Source organism: Chiloscyllium plagiosum, unplaced genomic scaffold (genome assembly GCF_037043375.1).
Source record: "Chiloscyllium plagiosum isolate Xiang-an unplaced genomic scaffold, Cpla_swu_hap1 HiC_scaffold_13, whole genome shotgun sequence".
NCBI classification, from domain to species: Eukaryota; Metazoa; Chordata; class Chondrichthyes; order Orectolobiformes; family Hemiscylliidae; genus Chiloscyllium; species Chiloscyllium plagiosum.
Window position 1 is genome coordinate 80088315 of NW_028270151.1, and position 25485 is coordinate 80113799.

A 25485-nucleotide genomic window follows, 5' to 3' on the forward strand; every position below is an offset into this window, starting at 1 on the left:
CATGGGCTGAAACTTACCTGTATTTTTTTCTGTGTTGTTTCAACTGGCAGTCAGCCTCTGAAAATGTTATTTGAATTGATTGCAGAGTTAGCGTGCGTAAAACAAATAAATCCAAATGAATTCTAGTTACAGTCTTTGATAAGGGGATTGGTTTGAACTTCATTCTATAGTTTAAAATGTGTGACTGTAAATCAGCAGCACACTTAATAGCTCTCTCAATTTTTATTTCTGCTGACTTCAATGGAAGCAAGGATCAGAATTGATGTAAAACAGGTTGCAAATTTTCGGCTTGCACATTTTACACTGTCAAACAGCACCCTGATGATTTGTGAAAAATCTAATCGTCGCAGCCATATCAAGAGAATATCCTCACAATTATTCTACCCCTGTAAATGATTCCCATTCTACATCCTTAAGAATATGAGAACTGAACCTAAACCGTCAACGGTTGCTTTTGCTTCCTTATGCTGTCCCTGTGTATCATGTAGCAGGGAAACAGACCCTTCAGTCCATCCAGTCCATGCCGAAAATAATCCCAAACCAAATTTGTCCCATCTGCTTGCTCCTGCCCCATATCCCTCGAAACCTTTCCTATTTAAGTACTTATCCAAATGCCTTTTAAACTATCAACCTCCATGGTTTGACTTCAGGATATCGAGCAAAGAAATAGGCAAAATAGCAAACTGTGGATTAAATGCGGCATGGTGGCTCAGTGGTTGCTACCTCACAGCACCAGGTTTGATTCCACCTTGAGTTGACTGTGTGGAGTTTGCATGTTCTCCCTGTATCTGTTGGATTTCCTCTGGATGCTCCAGTTTCCTCCAATAGTCCAAACATGTACAGTTAGCCCACAGTGTGCTGGGAAGTGCAGCGTCACAGATATAGTGTGGGTCTTCAGAGGGTCAGTGTGGACTTGATAGGCCAAATAGCCTGCATCCATGCTGTAGCAAATCTATGATTTCCTTGCTGTAGGAATAGAGAGAAATCAGGATATGTTATCCTTAACTCCAATTGCCCCGTTAAGCAGATAACTGAATGGAGTGATTATTACAGCACGGTGACTCAGTGGTTAGCACTTCTGCCTCACAGGGGCAGGGACCTGGGTTCAATTCCAGCCTTGGGTGACTGTCTGTCTGTGTGAAGTTTGCACATTCTCCCCGTGTCTGTGTGAGTTTCTTCCGGGTGCCCCGGTTTCCTCCCACATCCAAAGATACACAGATTAGGTGAATTGGCCATGCAAAATGCCCATAGTATTCAGGAATGTGTAGGTTAGGTGCGTTAGTCAGGGGAAATGTAGGGGAATAGGTCTGGATGGGATACTCTTCGGAGGGCCGGTGTGGATTTGTAGGGCCAAATGGCCTGTTTCCACACTGTAGGGATTCTATGATTCTTGCCTTCTCAACTCTTAGATGACACAAGGCTTCATGGTGTGAAGAGCACATTAATTTTCACATAGAAAAATAACTCTGTGCAATTGAATTGCAGAATGGTTATAGCACAGAAGGTTAATTCATGTTTCAGAACTTTCCAATAAAAGCCAGTCTTGTTCGTCAGTTAACAAACTTATCCCTGTTTGGCAGCTACCCATGTGGATCCTGTCAGTAATGCTCAAATGGATGGACAAAAACTCTTTCTAGCAACATCTTTGTTTTCAGGCTCCTTGGTACTAATTTGTGTCTCTGTGCCAGCACCAAAGAAAATCCAATTCTTCTTGGGTATTTTGAAATGGCTGGTAGCCAGGTTTAGAGCTCCAAGTTTAGGGAAGACCCAAAAGGCAAGGAATGGGAAAATCAGCACAGCAACACACCAGCTGCAACCAATTACCCCCGTGACCCAGGACAACCTTCACTGAACGTGTTGTGCATGAAGAAAACTAAACATTGTGCAAATATCTCACAACACTCCCCGAGCCTGCGCGTTTTGTGCTGAACACAAGATATTTCAGCCTGTTGAGAATATCCGTAAATCAGTCTTCAAATCCTTCTCTATCATATGGCAAATTAAAAAAACTCACTTCACGTATCCCAGTTTTCAATGACCTGTCAATGAAGTTTCAGTACCTCCATTCCTTGTTTTGAAGAGCATTTCTGTTTATCTCTATCATTCCAAAGTATATATTCTTCTGTCTTTCTTCCCTCCATGAGCCTACCTTTCCATCTCCACTCGTTCAATGTGTCTGTGCCTCAATCATCGATCTTTCACTTTGCCCTTTTTGATTACATTTTTTGTTTTATGTTCTACTGTTGAACATTTATGGTGTTCTACTGCAACCATTCTCCACCCCAGAGTATGTTCCAAATTTAAGCCAAACGTCAAAAAAGTCTCAAGAGATAGAATTAACTCGTTTTATTTTCAGCCCAGGCTTTTGAGCTCAGGAATGAATTAGAGATTCAGTTAGACATAGTTTAAGGAGGGAATTAATTACAGGGCAACCTCGTTTTTCTGAATGGCACGGGCAGGGAGCATTTTGTTTAGATAATCAAAAGTTCGGATAATACAGTGTACTCAAGCACTGGGACCTTGATCTTGTTTGGATAATCCAAAATTTGGATAACCAAGGTTTGGATAATCGAGGTTGTACTGTGCTGAGAATCCTACACATAGAAGCATAGAAAATAGGTGCAGGAGTAGGCCATTTGACCCTTTGAGCCTGCCCCACCATTCAATACGATCATGGCTGATTATGCAATCTCACTATCCCACTCCCGCTTTCTCTCCATATCCCCTTGACCCTTTAGCTGCAAGGGCCACGTCCAGCTCCCTCTTGAATATCTCTAACGAACTGGTCCCACAGCTTTCTGTGGGAGAGACTCACACAGGTTCATGCCCAACTTATACATGCACCGATGATGCTAAACAGCTACTGTCAGAGAGACTTAATTTTAGTGGGAATTAGTTGTTAATCTGCAAGGTAAAATTATTTCAAAGTAGTTAGGGACAAGAAGCTTAGGGGATTGGGGGCGGGGTTTAGCAATAATAATACTGAATGCCTCCTGAAATGTGGACAGGCAATCTGACCATGTGGTGTCTGTGACATTGTGCAAAGCTGAGGATGACTCCTCTGCTGCTGTTATCTCTGTTCAGACAAGGAGAGAGCTTTTTGCGAGTTTGTTTTGGCAAAGGGCCAATACACCAAGATTTGTCATAATCCTAACAGTGCTTAATAGAGAGCAGCATTGGAGGCCTGAGTGGAAAAATGGGGGAGTTGGTGGGGGGGGGGGGGTTGCGGTGTCTTGGTTTAGAAAGCAGTTGTGACCTCTCAGTCAAATAATTTGTCTTAACTCTCCCTATTGCTGAACTGTGTGTAGGAAATTAGTCACCAATTTTTCCATCCATGTTGTAATTAGCAGGAGGTATTTTTCAAGAAGGTCTTGACACTGCCGAGGAGGTCTCAGCACGGTATAGAGGCTAATCTTGGTTCAGCAATAGAAACTCTTGGCTCAGGACAGCTCTTTTCCAACACAGTGTTAATGTATTAGTGCTTGATGATCCACCTTTGGTACTGGATTCGCTTGATGCATGGTATTGTGTGTAGAATCTAATTTTAGCAATTGTTGAAACTTTCCAGGTTGGTGATCGATATTCTTTCACGTTTGCAGTTAGTCATACCTGCCTAGAGTGCATCTAATGACCACTATGATCTGGAGCACATTGTGTTTTGTCCTGTATCTAACTGATGGTTCAAAGATGTGATATAGAATGGCTGCTGCATATACTGGCACATCTGACACTTTGTGAAATCTGCTGCCTTCTCAGAAGGCAGGCTTAAAAGCATTATCATAGAATTCCCACAGTATGGAAGAAGGCCACTCAGCCCATCGAGTTCATTCTGTGAAGAGCACCCCACCCAGACCCACCTCATCCCTGGACACAATGGGCAAAGTAGCATGGCTAATCTACCTAACCTGCATATCTTTAGACTGTGGGAGGAAACTCACACAGACACAGGGAGAACATGCAAACTCCACGCAAACATGGCCCGGGGCTGGAATTGAACCTGGGTCTCTGGCGCTGTGAGGTAGCAATGCTAAACACTGAGCCACCATGCTACCAATTGTCCCATTATTCGGGGACAAGCTCCAGATTCAAGCCAACAAACTGTTGAGAGGCATAATTAGACAAAGTGCAGTCTTTGCACAAAGATGGGTCACTTCCCTCAATTCCTCACTGTTGGAAAAGATGTGCTTTTTCTGACAATCTAGATTGAAGCTTACCTTCAAGTTCATTGTTTCCAGGTTAACAAGTCCTGGTTTTCAGTACAGGGTGGCCAGTGCTGACCTGACTATTCTGACATCTCTAATTAAGGGATAAATGAGTGAAAGAGAAAGTAAAGCACTTTTTAAAATCGTGAAATCAGGGAGGGGCTTTGGCCTGTTGAGCTGTCAATTGCTGAGAGCATCAAGTTAGACCTAATCTTAAAATAGTGAGGAAATGTGGTAATCAAAAACTTATTGCCTTTCTGCCACGGTTTTGCTATAATTGTAGTAGAATGCCTAAACTTTTGGTGACTTAAGATCATAATTGCTTCAATCCAAAGATGCTTAACATAAAATAATTGATGGTGATGGCGTACAAGAGATTCTGCATGCGGATTATTTGAGTTTTGGATTAGTTTACAAGACTCCTAAAACACCAGTGCATCCGATTGTCCAGCTACCTCTGAATGTTTCAAGTCCTCTTGACTTCATTCTGTGGACAAAGTGTTGTATTAGGCTGTTAGTACCTGAAGGGGTTAATTGACATCACAAGAAATGATGTGCAATGTGCTGTAAAGGAACAATTCCAGAAGGAGCTAACCAGTGTTTATAACCAGTTGCTCTTCTCGTGCTAAGTCTGCAGGTTGTTAATGTGAATTCACTGCAACGGGGATTGGTGATTTGGGGACATTATTTCTAAAGCCCAAACTTTTAAAACGTGTGTTGGCTATAATGCGATTACATCGCCAACACTTTAAGCGCTGTTTCTAAAGCCTGATTTTTCCCTAATGCAGGGTTGCACGAGAATGCAACTATCGCGCTACAGAAGACCTACTTGTACATATCAAACAGTGATTTACTCTTTAACTCCAGCTTGATGTCTTGTGGAGCACTTTACTGTCAGTCAGATCCAATGTGACTATTTATTAAGTACTGTGTAATGAACCTAAAATAAAACAATCAACTGTAGGTGATGGAGAAACTCAGGAGAGAAACCAGGTTAATGTTCTTCAGAATGTGGTGAACCTTTCTGCTTATCAAGCCAATACTCCCTTCTGCCTGGTATGGGCCTGGTATTTCCCCAATTGGTATCAGTGACTTAAACTACTCCAAATAAGAGGATTGGTGACAGTGAATTTATCCAGGATGTCTCAGATGGTTCCCTGTATGACGTATATCACAATTACGGTGGTGTAGATTTTGTCTTATGTACCAATAAGTGGAAGAAATAACTAAAAGCCAAAGCGCCCTTCCCCCCCATCTCCCCTTTCCTAAACCTTCAGGCCCAGAAAATAGCCAGCTTGCTTCGGAAGCAGCAGCACTCTGTATTTGGGAACAGAAACCATGCATGAAATTTCTCGTCCTAATAGCCCTGCAGTGCAGAGCTCAGACCAGCAGATTTTCCTTCTGCTAGCGCAGTGATGCCAATGAGCATGAGACAGATTAGCCAGAACCACCATCATGGCAGATGGTAAAACTAGATTAGTTTCCCTGGCATTTTCTGCTAAGGTTCTATCAAAAAAAAAGGCCTATACATGTTTTGACCTCAGTAATGGATGCAATTACTAGTAATTATCTGCCCCATTGTATTTTGAAAGATTGAGCAGTTTAGGAGTCTTTTTCCCCAGAAGAGAGAAGACATGAAGGTCTTTAAAGTTATGAAATAGTTCAATGGGTCAACTCAGGCAAACTGTTTCCACAGTGGAGCGGTTCTAGGAGTTTAAATACAATGTAGCAGCAAATTACTGCAGATGCTGGAATCTGTACTGAAAACAATAATGCTGGAAATCACAGGGGGTCAGGCAGCATCCATGGAGAGAGAGCAAGCTAACGTTTTGAGTCTAGATGACTCTTCATCAGAGCTGGCGTGAAGTGTGGAGGGGGCAGCATTTGTGCAATAGTTGGGGTAGGAGGTAGATTGCTGGAGGAGAAAGGATGCTGATAGTTTAGATTAAGTGATCAGAACATGAGATCGGCAGAACAATGGTGTGCCGACTGGCCAGACTGGAAAGAACAGACAGTCCCCCTGGAGTGAGGGGAGAGGAGACAGGACATGGTGACAGAGAACGTAACAAGTAAAGCTAAAAAGAAAGGGAAGAAATGGGAGTGTGAAGGTGTTGAAATGTTTTTTTTAACGCTCAAAATCAAATCAAGAATTCAGGAGAATTCCGGTGAGTGGCTAGAACATGGAACTTACTATCACAAGGAACGACGAAGGTGATTAGCATAGATATGTATAAGACAAAACTAGATAAACACAAGTGGGAGAAAGGAATCAAAAATCTCCTAATCTGGTTAGAAATAGGGTCATGGGGTACACAAGCACGTGAACAAACCAGTTTGGATGCAGGGTATGTGCTGTTGGTATAACACACTTTTCTGTGCGTGCTTCACTGTTTTTGGAGAACATGGTTGATTTGTTTTTGTGTTTGCAACAGGAGCGGCTGGACGCCATCAATCAGGGATTCTCGGAATCAAAGAAAAAGACCCATGGTTTAGTGGAACGGGTGCAGTTGTTGCAGAATGCACAGGCAGATCTGGAGCTGAGGCGCTTGGAGCTGGAGGGACAGAACCGGCAACTCCAGGAGGTAGGCATTAGAAACTGAGGGGGCAGTGCCGATGCAGAAGTATCATTTCAAGAGTCAGGTTCTCAGCATAATTTGAGGATCAAGTGGTGCCATTGTTGGGAGCACGCACTGCTGAATAAAACAGCAAGAAATTGATTGCTTTTTCCTGATCTGTCCTTGGATTTATTCCAGTTTTCTCCTTCCCCGATGATGTCTGCTCAGACTGGTGGGGCATCTGATTGCATGGGCGCTAAAATTGTTTGGGTGTCTCCCCATGCCTTGGTAATTGGCAGGGTGGGCAGTGAGTGCAGCACCGTCAAGCCCAGTCCACTGACCCGACTGCCATCCACATTTGTATTTTCTAACAAGAAATTGGATTCTGTTGAGGAACTTGAATTCTGGTAGACTTTTGTTCATCCAACCAGCCCATCCCTTCTCAGCACAAAACATACAGTCAAACATGAGTGCTGGTACGTAAGCCTCTGAGACCAGTTATATACTCATACATTCTGGAGACCAAACCTGGAAAGTCACTATTTTATTGTAGCTGGTTACCACAACAGACAGTTCAGTCACCCACTGAGTTATCTAGGAGGCTGATTTCTGCGAAATCTGTTCCTGAGTTATTTCTGAGTAATATAAAAGGTCATCCAAAGAAGAAACAACTGCTGATACCAGCAAGAATCTGGATGCTATTAGCTTCAGCTAACATCATGAGTGCCAGTACAATCTCACCAGTCTTTAAAACAGAAACCCAGAATGTTGCTATATACTGTGACCATTCCCTCGCCACAATGTGATTTCAGGAATGGTGAAGTAACTTTAAATTTCTTAGAATTTGAGTATTCCCTCATTAATTCCCTGGTCACTATTGCCATAACATTATTCTCTGGTCGGGAGAGGAGGGGTGGCCAACAAGGGGCTTAAAAGCAGGGTCACCCACTTCAGTGGTCTGTGGGACCCGGGGCTGCATCCTCATGCGTTTGTTGACTCATTCATGGGATGTGGGCATCACTGACTATTTCCCATTCCCAAGAGGGCAGCTAAGAGTCAACCGCATTGCTCTGGATCTGGAATCATATGTAGGCCAAACCAGGTAAGGAAAGCAGATGTCCTTCCCGAAAGTTGGGACATCAGTGAGCTTGATGGTTTGTTACAATAATCAACAGTGGATACATAATTCCTACTGGCAAGTTTTTTTTAATTCCACCTTTTATTTTTGTAATGATTTCAAATTTCACCATCGTGGTGAGATTCGAACCCATGTCCCCAGAACATTAACATGGATTACTAGTCCAGTGACATTACCACTACATCAGGTCAGCGAGTATATCAATGACTGTAGCCTAATTGGAGGGCTAATGATTCTCTCTTAGCAGTGCCATTGGGAACAGAGGTCATTGTTGGGACTACACCTGAAAGAAGAGATGCACTCCAACAGTCTTATCCCACCTTTTCACACTGGCTCCTTTGTTTTCAACTTTTCTCTTACTCAGGAGTACAGTGAATGAATTTAAGAAAGACAAAGCTTGGCACAACAGTCAAGGTGAATTTCAAAAATAAAACTATTCCAAATTTAAATTAATGATTAATTCGTAAAAGTGGCCTTTTTTTTAAAAAAAAGTGCCAAGCAACAGATCTAACTGATAAAATCCAATTTTGCCAACTTGGTTAAGGTGCAGAGCTGCAGAAAGACAGACTAGGTCTCAAGTTCTTTCTTTTTAATTTCAAAAATATACTTTATTCATAAAATAATTTGATGGTCTGTACAGTTGGTCATGCCATACATACGTAAGCATTTACATACAGAGATCAGAATTTATAATTTTTATATACAGGTCTGTACATTTATCAATCCATATAATTAGCTGAGGCGTCAGCAGAGCCCAAATGACTGCAAGGGCCCCCTGTTCTTCGTTAGGCAGGCAGATGATACACGGTGGTCTTTCCCCATCGCGCCTTGGCGGCAGCTGCCCCAAGCTTCAGCGTGTCCCTCAACACGTAGTCCTGGACCATGGAATGTGCCAGTCTGCAACACTCAGTCGGGGTCAACTCCTTCAGCTGGAAGATCAACAGGTTTCGGACCACCCAGAGAGCGTCCTTCACCGAGTTGATGATCCTCCAGGCGCAGTTGATGTTCGTCTCGGTGTGCGTCCCGGGGAACAGACCGTAGAGCACGGAGTCCCGCGTCACGGCGCTGCTCGGGACGAACATCGACAAACACCACTGCATTCCTCTCTGGACTTCCTCTGCATAGGCACATTCCAGAAGGAGGTGTGTGACAGTCTCGTCCCCCCCGCAGCCGCTTCGAGGGCAGCGTGCGGTGCGGCTGAGAGTCCGGACGTGCATAAAGGATCTCACAGGCAGAGCCCTTCTCACCACCAGCCAAGCCATGTCTTGGTGCTTGTTGGAAAGTTCTGGCGATGAGGCATTCTGCCAAATGGCTTTGACAGTCTGCTCAGGGAACCGCTCGATAGGATCCGCCCTCTCCTTTTCCCGAAGGGTCTCAAGGACACTACGTGCTGACCACTTCCTGATGGACTTGTGGTCAAAGGTGTTGTTCTTCATAAACTTCTCCACGAAGGACAGGTGATACGGAACGGTCCAACTACTCGGAGCGTTCTGCGGCAGCGAGGCCAGGCCCATCCTTCGCAACACCGGGGACAGGTAGAACACTTGGTGTTTGCGTTCCAGGGATCCACGCACAGCTTGATGCAGCCACACGCAAAGGTGGCCATCAGGGTGAGGGTGGCATTGGGTGTATTTTCTCCCACGTTGCCCAGATCTTTGTACAGCAAGTTCCTTCGGACCCGGTCCATCTTTGACCTCCATATAAACTGGAAGATGGCCCGGGTGACTGCAGCGGCACAGGTTCTGGGAATAGGCCAGACCTGTGCCACGTATAATAGCAATGACAGTGCCTCACACCTGATGACAAGGTTTTTTCCCGCAATGGAGAGTGACCGTAGCTTCCATCTGCCCAGTTTCTGCCTCACTTTGCTGATACGCTCCTCCCAAGACTTGGCGCACGCCTCAGTCCCCCCGAACCAAATACCCAACACCTTCAGGTGGTTTGTCCTGACGATGAAGGGGATCGAGGATTGGTCGGCCCAGTTCCCGAAGAGCATGGCCTCGCTCTTGCCTCGGTTTACCTTGGCCCCCGAGGCCCGTTCGAACTGGTCACATATGCACATGAGTCTGCGCATGGACAGCGGATCCGAGCAGAAAATGGTGACGTCATCCATGTACAGGGAGGCCTTAACCTGCAGGCCCCCGCTGCCAGGAAGAATCACCCCTCTCAGGCTCGCATCCTTCCTGATGGACTCGGCAAATGGCTCTATGCAGCACACTAATAAGGCAGGAGAGAGAGGGCAGCCCTGCCTGACTCCAGATCTGACTGGGAAGCTATCTGATTCCCACCCATTGATTGAGACTGCACTGACAATGTTGGTGTACAGCAGTCTGATCCAATTGCAGATTCCCTCCCCAAAGCCCATTTTGGAGAGAACATCTCTCATATACTTGTGTGATATCCTGTCAAAGGCTTTCTCCTGGTCCAGGCTGATCAGGCAGGTGTCCAACCCCCTGTCCTGCACGTAAGCGATCGTATCCCTGAGGAGTGCGAGACTCTCAGCGATCTTCCTGCCTGGTACAGCACAGGTTTGGTCAGGGTGAATCACCGACCCCAGAGCAGACCTGATCCGGTTGGCGATTACTTTTGACAGAATTTTGTAATTCGCATTCAACAGTGAGATTGGTCTCCAATTTTTGAGTTCCTCCCTCTCCCCCTTCCGCTTGTAGATGAGAGTGATGATGCCCTTCCTCATGGATTCACTCATGGTATCTGCCCGAAGCATACTGACATACACCTGCAGCAGGTCCTGGACAATCAAGTCCAGAATAGAGCTCGACCGGTAAGCTGTTGCTTCCGGGAGTTTTATTCTTTTCAAAGGACTCGAGGGCCTTGGTCAGCTCATCCAGAGATAGCAGCTGGTCCAGCCTCTCCCGTGTTCAGTTCTCTAAGACCTCCGTGATAGAGGACAGGAACGACTGGAAGGCCACGCTGTCGGTCGGCTTCGCGTCATACAGACTGGCGTAGAAGGATTTACTGATCCTCATGACGTCAGCCTGGGATGACGTTAGCGAGCCATCTTCTTCCTTCAGGCTGCTGAGCACGGAGCTCTCTTTGTGCACCTTCTGGAAGAAGAAACGTGAGCACGTCTCGTCCTGCTCCACCGAGCGGACCCTGGACCAGAAGATTATCTTGGAGTCCTCCGAGGCAAAGAGCGAGGCTTGCTGGCCCTTCACCTCCTTGAAATCGTCCGTGACATCGACCCCCATCGTCTGCAGCAGGAGCAGGTTCTGCATAGTTTCCTGGAGCTGGGACAGTTTTCCCTGTCTCTCTCTCGCCTCCTGAACACCTTTGAGGATGAAGAACCTCTTGATGTTCCCTTTTACTACTAGGTCTCAAGTTCTGATCAGGAGAAGGGATTTGGAGATTGACACCAAGCTGAGGAGATGAGTTTAAGTAACACCGACCTGCTGTTGGGTGGCACACATTCAGAATGGTGTTGGCGGAATTCTTACAAACTTTTGTTTCACCGTTCCCTCCCCCATCTCACACCCCTCCACCAGCCGCAACCTCTCCTGAGTCTGAGTTCTCCCTTTTTCCTTGAAGCTGCAGAACCGGGAAGAGTTAAAATGATTTCCCCTACATAGCTTTTCACCGCTGCCTGCTTATCCACTTGGAGGCGGACTAGGTTCACGGGCCAGCCCATCTGCAGCAAGCATGGAGAGAAGACAGGCCTTGATTAGATGTGCAACTGCGCAGCAGCTTTCAACTGCACAGCAGCTTGGGGTGGCACGGTAGCTCAGTGGTTAGCACTGTTGCCTCACAGCACCAAGGTCCCAGGTTTGATTCCTGCCTCAGGCGACAGTCTGTGTGGAGTTTGCACATTCTCCCCGTGTCTGCGCGGGTTTCCTCCGAGTGCTCCGGTTTCCTCCCACAGTCCAAAGATGTGTAGGTCAGGTGAATTGGCCATGCTAAATTGCCCATAGTGTTAGGTGCATTAGTCAGAGGGAAATGGGTCTGGGTGGGTTACTCTTCGGAGGGTCGGTGTGGACTGGTTGGGCCGAAGGGCCTGTTTCCACACTGTAGGGAATCTAATCAATTAAAAAAAAAATCAAAAGAATCTTTCTCTGTTACTACTTCCATGACTTGGACAATGACCCTCCTGCAGATCACGTGAACACTGTCCTCCCATGGGATGCTTTTTAGACAAGAGGGATGCCATCTCCCAACTTGTGGTGTCCAGGACACTGGTGGCAGTTGGACAGGACCAAGCAGGACATGAAGGGAAGGGTGCTTATCATATGGGGGATAAAATAACTTCGCAAAGGCCAGTGTCCCATCTCCAATCATCCCTTATTTACAAGTTGCACAGCCTTTGACAATAGTACATGCTCTTACAGGGTCAGCCACTAAGGTCTGCATCAAGAACACTCATCCTTCTATGTCGTGCAGGGCTCCCTGACTAGAGCAGGTTAACAGCCCCAGGGAACTCATCAGGGAAGTCATATTCTATGTGGTCGACCTGGCTGAGCTCATTACAATCACTGTGGGAAGGCCATCAGGGTTTAATGAACTATTTCATCACATGACAGAGGGCATCCATTAACAATAAAAATGCAAATGTTGCTGGGAAGAATTTTTAGATGGTGGCTTGGGTCGCAGTTGGCCTCTGGATGGGAATGATATCCGCCACATTTTCCTGTGCTGGAAAAATATTGTGATTGCAGGACGACAGCAGGCACAGCACCCCCAATGTCCCCACGGCCATTCCGCCCCTCCCCTCCCCCCCACACACTGTTTGACAGCCCCCATCCCAGGACAGTAGCGCTAGTGAAATGCAGCCATATAAATCCCTGCTATCAAAGTGTAGCGCTTTGGAAATGAACAGCAGATGATAAAGCTCTTCTTTTTTTTTACTTTAGGCAGTCACAGGATAAGGGTGTTGCTGGTGTTGCTGGCTAGATCAGCATTTATTGCCCACCCCTAATTGCCCAGAGGGCAGTTAAGAGTCAACCATATTGCTGTGGGTGTGGAGTCACATGTAGACCAGATCAATTAAGGCTGGCAATTTCCTTCCCTGGAAAGGCATTAGTGAACCAGATGAGTTTTACCAACAATCACCAATGGATTCATGGTCATCGTTGGGTTCTTAATTCCAGATATTTATTGAATTCAAATTCCACCATTTACTGTGGTGGGATTCAAACCCGGGTACCCAGAATGTTATCTGGCTCAGCAGTCCAGCAACAATGCCACTGGGATATTGCCTTCACATCCCCTCTTGAAACCTGTCTCATATTCTTGAAATATAGCCTCAGATGCACCTGATGGATTTGACTGGATAGTGTTGGAATATTCCAGAAAATACCATTCTGTTATTAACCAACACTCAGTTTTCTACTGCCTTCCCTTCAACCATAGTTACTGTTGCCCTTCATATCCAACCCAGCATCCTGGATGCTTTCAAAACATCCATCTCTCTCAGTTAAGACATGAAGCTCATCCTTTCCCCAAAGGAGAGAAATAAGATAAGGCCCAATTTATGGCCAATTTGACTCTCTTTGCCCGAGTCACCCATCTCAGGATCATACTGTTTGAAGTACTACTTATTGATGTATTGCAGCAAATATTAAAATGAACCAGAACTGAGAGAGTATCTGTCTAAATTAATATGAATATGACCAATGACTGAGCAGGGACACCTAACTTCCTTGCTTCTACTCTCAGGTATTGCACCAGAGGCAGGAAAGTGAGGAAGGGGCCTTGAAACAGATTGAGAAACTTCAGCAAGAAAAACACATCTACCAGGAGCGTGTGACCAACTTACAGAGAGCTGTTGCCCAGTTGGAGAATGAGAAGCGAGAACTCCAACGTTCAAAGGTCCGCCTCGAGAAGGAGCGATCTGCCCTGAAGAAAGCGCTGGACAAGGTAAGGGGATTGTCCACAGGTCGATCACTCTGAGAAACAGCCTTTGATCCTTGCTTGCAGTGGTCAAAGCCTCTATATCTGGAGGCCAGCTGAAATCCAGTAGTTTCTCCCTATCTGTAAGTTAAATACCTCATGTTGTGAAATAAATTGGAATGTAGATCTGTGTCCCATTCTTGGACACTGTTTTGACACCATGGACGAACTTAGAGTGGCTCCCCTTTCTAGGATTGGGTTGGCACTCCATCCTGACCTGACCAGGCTGGGCTAGCTACTGTTCATCTCTGTTTCTACTCTAAAGCTTTCAATTCCATTGCCTGTCGGCTGAACACGCTTTGTACAAATGTTCAGTTTCCATTCCAAAGGAACGTTTTACATCAGTTGGGCAGTCTGTCTTGTTAGATCCTTGTGCACATGTCGAGAATGAATCTTTCCTGAGGTGAGATTGAAAAGTTGCAGGCCTTGGAAGAACTTGGGTATGAAAGGCTGGTCTACACTCTCCTGACTGCTGAAAAGGGAGACAAACATGGTTGCCAATTTCCCTCCAGCAAGATTCAGCAATTGGCAAACTAAATAAAGACCAGTAGGTCCATTTTTGGTGGTTTGGCTGAGGGAGAATTGTTGGTCAGGAGAGCGCTGCTGTTCACTAAACAACAGCAAGGTTTTATCTCCACTTAAAAAGGTGAATCGCTCAATACCTCATTGAAGAGATGAGACACAGGAGAGTGCAACATTCTCTCAAGACCGCACTGCAGCTTCGGCTTGGACGACATGCTCAAGTCCTGGACCAGAGTTATAATCCTCTACAATCTTCTGATTCTGGAGTCACCTACTGAGCCAAGCTTGTAGAGATAATCTCCACAAATCAGAATCACAATGGCTTCTTTTACATGTGTTGCATTAGTTTGGCTGGTTATGCATTCTGCTAATGCAGCTAACAGAAGGCCTGCTCTGATTTCAAAGACCCTGTTGTGAAATTCACTCCTTATAATCAGCTCACCTTTGGACGTTGGTAAGGCCTCTTCTGGAATACTGTATATAATTCTGGTCACCATGTTATTAGAAGGATATTTTTAGACTGGAGAGGATTCAAAAAAGATTGACCAGGATGTTGCTGGGAATGGAGGGTTTGAGACATAAAAATAGACTGGAAAGACTGGGACTTTTTTCACTGGAGCATCGAAGGTTGAGGTGTGATCTTAATGAGGTTTATAAAATCATGAGGGGTATAGATAAGGGTCTTTTCCCAAGGGAAGAGGAGTTCAAAACTAGAGGGCATATTTTTAAGGGCAGAGGAGAAAGATTTATAAAGGACATGAGGGGCAACCTTTTTACATGGAGGGTGATTCGTGTGTGGAATGTACTTCCAGAGGAAATGGTGGATGCAGGTACAGTTACAAGGTTCAAAAGGCATTTGGATAAGTTCACAAATAGGAAACGTTTGGAGGGATATGGGCCAAATGCAGACAAATGGGACTAGTTCAGCTTGGGAGTATGGTCGGTGTGGACATGTTGGACAAAAGGGTGCTGTGTGACTCTATGTCTCTATCTAGCACCATAATATCTGACTTTGATCAGCCTGCAAGGAGTAGCAGAAGTGAAAGCAGCTTATAGTGAGTGCCAAGGAGTGATTAGTGTGGCAACCAAAGTAGCAAGGGGGTCAGATACCAAAATTGGTTTCAGTGCTTAAACATGCACTTAACTGCAATAAAACTGTCCTGTGTTCTGCCCCTCCAGACTACACCGAAAGAAACCTTTAAAAAGTATGTTTAACCTTACACCTACCATGTTTGGTGGTCAGGAGTAGGAATTTGGTGGCAGCATGGCAGGCAAGAAGAATGGAATAACATTGGGAGATATGACTGGATTATCTAAATCCTGTTTTGCATCCATTTGTGAGGCACGTTGTTGATTGACTAAACTGAGGTCGTCCTGACATTCAGAATACACGTGCCATCAACATTCAGTCAGGACTTCAATTCCCTGCACAGTTCTGGTCCCCTTCTTTTTGAGGTAGAAAAGGATGTTGCATCATGAAAATTGTCTCCCCAGAATTCCAAGGTGTTGAGGATGCAGGGACAGGGATTGTGCTGATTATTCAGGTATCAGATGCCTGCTTTTTAGGAGCCACCAGCACTTGTGTCACACTGGCCGTATCTTCTCAAGTTCAAGCTCCCAGGGATGGGTTTTATTATGTTGGTGTTTAATAAAGCAGTGGGCCTCAAAGTAATGGTGCACAATACCTTCGTGCAGCCACTGTTTACAGTGTCTGTTGGAGGCCGACAGATAGAGAAAAGGGTGTACTTTAAAATGCTGTCTCAAAGAAAGAGTCATCAAGCACCCTTTGAGCTGCAATGTTTCTATAAAATTGTGTTTGAGCTGATCTTGGGAAACAGTCCACTCTGAATCATCATTTCCAACAACTCTGATTTTATTATAGCAATTTTGAAGAAGTAACAAAGAGGATTGATGAGGGCAGAGCGGTAGACGTGATCTATGTGGACTTCAACAAGGTTCCCCATGGGAGACTGATTAGCAAGGTTAGATCTCATGGAATACAGGGAGAACTAGCCATTTGGATACAGAACTGGCTCAAAGGTAGAAGACAAAGGATGGTGGTGGTGGATTGTTTTTCAGACTGGAGGCCTGTGACCAGTGGAGTGCCACAAGGATCGGTGCTGGGTCCTCTACTTTTTGTCATTTACATACATGATTTGGATGCGAGCATAAGAGGTACAGTTGGTAAGTTTACAGATGACACCAAACTTGGAGGTGTAGTGGACAGCAAATTGGGTTACCTCAGATTACAACAGGATCTGGACCAGATGGGCCAATGGGCTGAGAAGTGGCAGATGGAGTTTAATTCAGATAAATGCGAGGTGCTGTATTTTGGGAAAGCAAATCTTCACAGGACTTATACACTTCATGGTAAGGTCCTAGGGAGTTTTGCTGAACAAAGAGACCTTGGAATGCTCCTTGAAAGTGGAGTCACAGGTAGATAGGATAGTGAAGAAGGTGTTTGGTAGGCTTTTCTTTATTGGTCAGAGTTTTGAGTACAGGAGTTGGGAGGTCATGTTGCGGCTGTACAGGACATTGGTTAGGCCACTGTTGGAACATTGCGTCCGTCTCCTTCCTATTGGAAAGATATTGAGAAACTTGAAAGGGTTCAGAAAAGATTTACAAGGATGGTGCCAGGGTTGGAGGATTTGAGGTATAGGGAGAGGCTGAACAGGCTGGGGCTGTTTTCCCTGGAGCGTCAGAAGCTGAGGGGTGACCTTATAGAAGCTTACAAAATTATGAGAGGCATTGATAGGGTACAATTGCAACATTTAAGAGGCATTTGGATGGGTATATGAATAGGAAGGGTTTGGAGGGATATGGGCCGGGTGCTGGCAGGTGGGACTAGATTGGGTTGGGATATCTGGCCGGCATGGATGGATTGGACCAAAGGGTCTGTTTCCATGCTGTACATCTCTATGACTCTATGACTCTAAGTCATAGAATCATAGAATCCCTACAGTGAGGAAACAGACCCTTTGGTCCAACAAATACACATCAACCCTCTGAAGAGTAACCCACCCAGACCCAATCCCCTACCCTATTATCCTACATTTACTCCTGATTAATGCATCTAACCTGCACAGCCCTGAACACTATGGGCAATTTAGCATGGCCAATTCACCGAACCTGCACATCTTGCCAGGTTGGCCATACTGCAAAGAATGAATCAAGGGCTAGTTGCGCCTGAGACCTCCTTCCATTCTGGCTGAGACACTGCCTTCTGTGCAGATTGCCCTGAAATAGAAAGATTCAGCAAACAGTGATATGCACCTTCCTACCTTCAAGCTCCTCTCTCTCTGAGTAAAGGAATAAGTTAGAGATCCACAGAACACTTGGCAAATCACCCAACCTATTCTTCCCTCTCCTTTCATGTCATTCAAACCTCTTTCCCCTCTCCAGTGCCATCCCCACCCCATGCTATTGACTCCATGTGGCTCCTCACGTGCGTAAATCTGTCATGTATGTTGACACATGAACATCCCTTAGACAAAATCCGTTTGCACCAGTACAGTATCTGTATTTCTCTCATACTACTGTAATGCCCTGAGTGACTACCATCTCTCTTTACACAGAATAAACTTTTATGAGAAACACAAAGTAGGAACAAGAGTAGACCATTTGGCCCATCCATACTACTCCACCATTCAGTATGCTCATGTCGGTCCTCAGTTTCAACTCTGTGTTCCCACTGTCTCCCCATTCCCCTTGATAACTGTTGATGATCATGATGAATTAATAATGCAGTGCTTTGCAGGTTATAGCATCATAGAGTCCTACAACTCGGAGACAGGCCCTTTGGCCCAATCTGGTCCATGCCGACCAAGATGTCCGTTCACACTAATCCCATTTTCCTGCACTTGGCCCATATCCTTCTAACCTTTTTCTATCCATGTATTTGTCCAAATGCCTTTTAAATGTTGTTAATGTCATTGTCTCAACCACTTCTGCTGGCAGCTCATTCCATATGTGTACTACCGTCTGAATAAAAATGTTGCCCCTCAGGTTCCCTTTTATTCTTTTCCCTCTAACCTTAAACTGGTGCCCTCTAGTCCTTGATTCCTCAGCCCTGGGAAAAAGACTGAGTACATTCACCCTATCCATGCCTCTCATGATCTTATACCCCTCTATAATGTCCTCCCTCAGTCTTCTACCCTCTAAAATGTCCTAGCTTGTCCAAGCTCTCCCAATAACTTCAACCACTGAGTCCAGGCAATGTCCTTGTAAATGTTTTCTGCACTCTTTCCAGTTTAATAACATCCTTCCTATAATTAGGTGACCAAAACTGAACACAATCCTCCAAATGCTGCCTCATCAACACCCTGTATAACTGTAACATAGCTTCCCAACTTCTGTAGGTAAAAACAAGGGCTGCAGATGCTGGAAACCAGAGTCTAGATTAGAGTGGTGCTGGAAAAGCATAACAGGTCAGGCAGCATCCGAGGAGCAGGAAATTTTCTGCTGGTTTGATGGTGAGTTCTTCCCAATTTCTGTAGTCAATGCCCTGACTGATGAAGTGCAGTGTGCAAAAAGCCTTCTTCACTGCCCAGTCTGCCTGTGACTCCACTTTCAGAGAACTGTGAAACTGAACTTCATGTTCCCTCTGTTCCACTACACTCCTTAAGGTCTTACCATTCACCATGAAACTCCTACCTTGATTTGACTTTCCAAAATGCAAGACCTCACACTTATCTATATTAAACTCCATTTGCCATTTCTTGGCCCACTTCCCCAGCTGATCAAGGTCCTGCTGCAATTTCTGATATCTTTCTTCACTGTCCACGACACCATCTATTTTAGTGTCATCTGCAAGCTTACTAATCATGCCTTGAACATTATCATCCAAATCATTGATACAGATAACAAACAGCAATGGGCCCAGCATCGACCCCCAAGGCACTCCACTTATCAAAGGCCTCTAGTCCGACAAGCATCCTTCCACTATTACCCTCTGCTTCCCACCATCAAGCCAATTTTGTATCCAAATTGCCAGCTCCCCCTGGATTCCAAGCGGTCTAAACTTCCAGAACAGCCTACTATGTGGAACCTTATCAAAGGCCTTACTGAAATCCATGTAGACTACATCTATGGCCCTTCCCTCGTCAAGGTTATGAAGGTAAATTCGATTGCTGCTTGCTTGGGCAGGTATTGTTGTATTCCAGACTCTGCTTAGCATTGCTGCTATTGGTAGACTACCCTTCTTCATATTTCTTGTATCTCTCAAGGGCTGCAGGTTTTAGAAAGCTGCTTCCCAAGCCACCCATACAAAGGTGTTACGGAAGGATTCTCTTGAGCTTACTGGTCATCAAAACTACTCTTGCAAACTCTTGATTATCCTATCCATTTTAAATTGAACTAGGTACAGCACACAAAAAGGTCATTTGACTCAACTAGTCTATGGATCACACTACCTTTTACCTTCCCATTTCTACCTAAAGCTATTTTGTTGCAGTTCAATTTCTGCAACAGCAGTTTCCAAATACATGATGTCAACCACTTAGAAGGACCAGGGCAGGAGATGCATGGGGACACCACCACTTTCAATTTTCCCATCAAAGCCACACATAGTCCTGGAATTCTATTGCTGTTCCTTCACTGTTGTGGGTCAAAATCTTGAAATTCTCTGTAACAGCACTTGGTACCGACATCCCTTGGTCTTGCACTGGAGTGTTTCAAAAAGGCATTATAACCTTTTCAAGACCAATTAGTGGTGGGAAATAAATGCTACATCTGATGAAAGAATGAAAGAAAATTCATGCATAGCCTCTCATGTGGAGAGATGGTGACATAACGTCACTGGGCTATTAATTCAGATTCTTGGCTAATATGGGATCAAATCCCACCATGGAGGGTGTGGTGAAATTTAAATCTACTCATACTTTTAAAATAATCTGGAACATAATGGCAACCATGTGACTACTGCCAATTGTTGTAAAAACCTATTGTGTTCATTAATTTTTTTAGGGGGGAAAGCATTTTGCCATCCTTATCTAGTTTGGCCTAAATGTCATTCTAGACCAAAAAAATATGAAAGACTCTTAACTGGGCAATAAATGCTGGTCTAGCACAGTGATGTCCACATCCCAAATAATTCAAAACGAATTCTTTTTACAATATTAGGCATTCAAATCTCTCCTTAATGCCCAACATTTTGGTCAGTGATGAATGCCAATGGGTGCAATTTGTTCCTGTCATAAAATCAAGATAAGCAGAAGTTCACCAAAATATCTTCCCACATTTAGTAAATCACAGGTATTTTCTAAATAGTGTCATGTTCTAAGTCAGATGGATAGACAAATTGGCAATGCAATACTCTCCACCAATTCCTACAATTGAGCTACAAGATAAGGAAACTGAGGGATGCCTACAGGTGATATATACAAGATGGAACAGATTCAGTAGAGCGAGTGAGACCTTGTTCTTATTACTTGGTAATATACAACTGGAGGTGATGCTGATTTATTTGAAATTGACCGACTGCCCTAGGGTGAAGGGGAAGTTCATTTCCAAAAGTTTCTGGATTTTCTAAATACCATAAACATGCCTCATACATTCTACTTTCTTACAACCTGACATAAGGCATAGAAAAATCCCAGATGTTACTTATTTTTTCTCACTGAATTCCTTGTCTACTTGGTTTCCACACCTTTCATAGAATTGACATGATGAGGCCTCTCCATTTGCTAACATTGGACAGAATTCCAATGAACCGAAACACTTCCCGATGGCCCAAATCTTTTCCTTTCAGTCCCACTGAATTCCAAAGGTGCAAACTCTTTGCCATTTACTCCTTTCTTGGTAGGAAAAAGTTCCTTGATCCAAATGTAAAACTTTGCTTACTCTTTGATGGATCGCTGGTTTTTTTAAAATCAGATCGCTGTATTTCACAGGGAACATGACAGATTCGGTTTTTGCTTCAAGTTCATTATTTTAATGAAGTGGTCGGTGCATTTTTGCTGAGATTATATAGCCGAATAAATGGTGAAAACGTCTCGAGTGCAAATGTTCACCAAGTGGCAGTTAGTTATTGCCAGTTTACAGAGCCCTGACGCAAACAGAATGCTTCTTGGCAAGTGAGTTTCTGTTTATTAGAATTCAAGCTACAAAAAAAAACCAAGGGCCTGAATCAGCAGAAGTGCATCACAAATGGTTCATTTTGACCAGCAGCTAAACCTGATTTGTGTGTGGGCTGATCAGTCACTTTCTATTGCAGTCCATTTTCTCGGTCTGATCTAAATGATGGCACCGTGCCCGGCGCCTGATCAAGGCCCACCCTGCTTTGTTTAAAGAATGAGAAGCCCATTATAGGACCCCTCGTAACAAAAAAGAAATCAAGCTGTCAAACAAATCGCAGTGAACTCACTGTAACTATATCCCCGTTCTCTGTAGATCTGATAGCTCTTACAGTCTGAGGGTGTGTAACCGATGTCAGTAGATCTGCAACTGTTGTATGGAATGGCTCAGGAGATTGTCAATTTTGCATTTTAATAGCTTTTGTACTGTTAAGAAAATACTCAAGTTATATAGTCATGGTGTCCAGGCATTTATTGACAGTCAGCGAGGTACTTTTGAAATGTCGCTACTGTTACAATGTGGAAAACTCTGCCATTAATTTGAGCTCGGAAATTACCCTTTAAACTACAGTGAGCTGAATCATCAGCTAACCTTTTGAGATTATGCTGGCTGAGAGATAAAAATGACCTTGACACCGGTCCGAATTTGCTTGCTGTGAAATATTTTGCGGCCAGCTGAGAAGGTATATGAGTCTTCAATTTCCCATCCAAAGAGACAGTAGCACCTAGCAATGCAGCACTCGCTCATAGCTGCACCATAGAGTCAGTCTAGATTTTGACTTTGGAGTGGAACGTGAACCCATGACCTTCTGAATCAAAGACAAAAGTGGTACCATTGAACCGTGCTTGACACACTGTGGGCTGTGCAAGATTCCAACAAGCAGTTACTTGGGATGTGTCATAACCGCAGTGTTTCTTTTTTATTCACAGCAACATAAACATGCCTTCTCTGGCATTTATGGTTCATTGAAAGAATCCCAAATTCACTTAACACTTCTCTGCCATCTCTTTGGGCATTTCTTTGATTAAAAAACATACTCTGATCAGCAACAGAATTAAAAGGGAAGAGTACAAATCCTAATTCTTTGCAGCTATTTCATCTGAGGCTGGTCAGTTTTGCACTGATGGTGCTTGAAATGCATTAAAGATGAGTACAATCAACTGAAGCCTTGAAGTTATAACTCCTTTGCTCACTTTGTAATGTCTCTCTTACACTTTGATAAGACTTCACACTCTGTCAACATCTAATCTGGTTGAAGTGCCCCATCTTTTTCTAGACTTCTCTCTTAGTTCAGTACTCCAAGGCTGGATATTAACCTTATAGCTTTTCTATGAATTGGGTCAGCACTATTTGAATATTTACTTTGTAGCTTGGTGAGTGAACTGTAATTTACTGCAGTGCTAAAGATGTGATCTACATTAAACATTGCTCAGCCGTACTATCGACTGAGGGATGTAATTGGGATGATTTGTAGAGAGCTCTCAAAGGGTCACCCCGTGTCAGCGCCATCTTGGGGATATAACTGGGATGGTTGCCCTTTTCACTTCTCTATTGACCGAAGACAGACTATTTGGGAGTTAAAACATGTTGCAACCTCTAAGTATTGTAGCTATCAGGAAACAGCAAATTACAGTTTTTCTCATGACTTTTAAAATATGAATAAATGTTTGTTGTCCAAGACCTCAATCAACACATACACATACATATGCATACGCACACACACATACATACGCACACACACATACACATACATACGCGCACACACATACACATACATACGCATACACACACACACATACATACGCACACACAATACACATACATACGCACACACACATACACATTCATATGCATACATACACACACACATACATACACACACACATACACACACACATACACATACATATGCACACATACATACGCACACACACAGACACATACATACACATACACACACAGACTCTGATTATAAAAGTAGCATCCTTTTATGTTTTAGGATTTCAAGAGTTCACTGTCACACTTTTCGCAGGGGTGAAATGATGCAGACCTGTAATCCAGTTTTAACCACTGAAGTAAAAAGCTCTGGTAGTTTGGGAAGGTCTCATTCAACACTGTTACATTTGCAGGAGTAAATTTCTGTTATACCACTCCAGTCACTGAACCTTCATATCAGGAGAAGCCCTTGTATGGTTCCTCAGATGAGGAGTTCAAAGCCAGCTCAAGTTTCCATGTACACATGATTTAAAGCTGGTAATCTGAGGCAATGTCTTTTCTCGACAGATAATTCTGTTTGTCTGATCAGATTATGTACTTATTAAAATAAAACCCTGGGTTATCTGACAGGTGTATCAATTACAGCGAGCCCAGAATAGCTTCTGATGGTTAAGCTATTGTCAGACAATGGAGCCTGGGCAACACTCATCCATAAACCACCATAATAAAGTAAAGCACTTTACACTCATTGATTCTAGATTTCACGTTTGATGTTCAAAAAATCTATAGAAGGCTGTGAACCCTGGCTTTTTGAACGAGTTGGAGAAGTGTACCAATAACGACATCATTTGTGATTTGGAGATGCCGGTGTTGGACTGGGGTGTACAAAGTTAAAAATCACACAACACCAGGTTATAGTCCAACAGGTTTAATTGGAAGCACACTAGCTTTCGGAGCGACGCTCCTTCATCAGGTGATTGTGGAGGGCTCGATCGTAACACAGAATTTATAGCAAAAAATTGCAGTGTGATGTTACTGAAATTATACATTGAAGAATTGATTGTCTGTTAAGCCTTTCATCTGTTAGAATACAGTGATAGTTTCACTTCTTTCATGTGTAAATCACAAAACCCTTTTTTTTAAAGTTGCATTCTCGGGTTAGCTGTTAACAATGGTGATAGCTAGACAATATGTTGAAGGTGTTAGCCCCCTGTGTTCTCTGTCTATGACCTGATGTTTAGATTGATTCCAATCTAAAAAGTGAGATAACAGAGTTTTACATAAATTCATGCAGATTTTGAGCTCAGAGTTCTACATGAATGTATGTGGTTTTTGAGCAAAGTACAATGTAACTCTGAAAGTACCAAAAAATTTCAACACACAAAATATATGTGTGCATGTGGGTCTTTGTCTGTCTGTGTGTGTGTGTCTGTCTGGGGTGGGGGTTGTGAGTGTGAGAAAGTGTGTGTGTAGTGAGTGCAGAGTGTCTTAAGTCTGTGAGGGGGTGCATGTGTGGGAGTCTGTGTGTCTATAAGGCTGTGTGTGGGTGCCTGTGTGCGCGTCTGTGTGTATCTATGTCCGTGTGTATGTGAGTGTGTGTGTGTGTAGGAATATCTGTGTGTGTGTGTGTGTAGTGCAATGGTGATCACCTGTAATGTGACATGAACCCAAGGTCCCGGTTGAGGCCCTCCCTATGGGTACCGAACTTAGCTATCAGCCTCTGCTCGGCCACTTTCCTCTGCTGCCTGTCCCGAAGTCCACCTTGGAGGATGGTCACCCGAAGGTCCGAGGCTGAATGTCCTGGACCACTGAAGTGTTCCCCAACTGGGAGGGAACCCTCCTGTCTGTTGATTGTTGTGCGGTGCCTATTCATCCGTTGTCGTAGCCTTTGCTCGGTTTCCCCAATGTACCATGCCTCCGGGCATCCCTGCCTGCAACGTATAAGATAGACAACGTTGGCTGAGTCACATGAGTACCTGCCATGTACACGGTGGGAGGTGTTCCCATGCATAATAGTGGTATCTATGTCCACAATCTGACACGTTTTGCAGCGTCCACCGTGACAGGGTTGCATGGAATTGTCCTGAGAGCCGGGCAGTTTGCTACGAACAATGATCTGTTTGAGGTTTGGCGGTTGTTTAAAGGCAAGTAGTGGAGGTGTGGGGAAGGTCTTGGTGAGGTGCTCATCCTCATTGATAATGTGTTGCAGATCACGAAGAACATGGCGTAATTATACTTTTAGGACTTTAGACACTGCACTTACTACACACACACACACACGCACTTTCTCACACTCACAACCCCCACCCCAGACAGACAGACACACAGACAGACAAAGACTCACATGCACACATATATTTTGTGTGGTGAATTTTTT

General features: G+C 44.3%; 1 protein-coding gene across 1 annotated transcript in view; it reads left to right on the forward strand.

Annotated features, from left to right (window-relative positions):
* The window catches only part of crocc2 (ciliary rootlet coiled-coil, rootletin family member 2), a 300372-nt gene that overhangs the window by 232964 nt on the left and 41923 nt on the right, over positions 1-25485 (forward strand). The window contains exons 32-33 of the mRNA XM_043702904.2: positions 6635-6784; positions 13563-13763. Of these exons, the coding sequence (XP_043558839.2) occupies positions 6635-6784; positions 13563-13763 (351 nt within the window). The remainder of the gene's footprint in view (positions 1-6634; positions 6785-13562; positions 13764-25485) is intronic.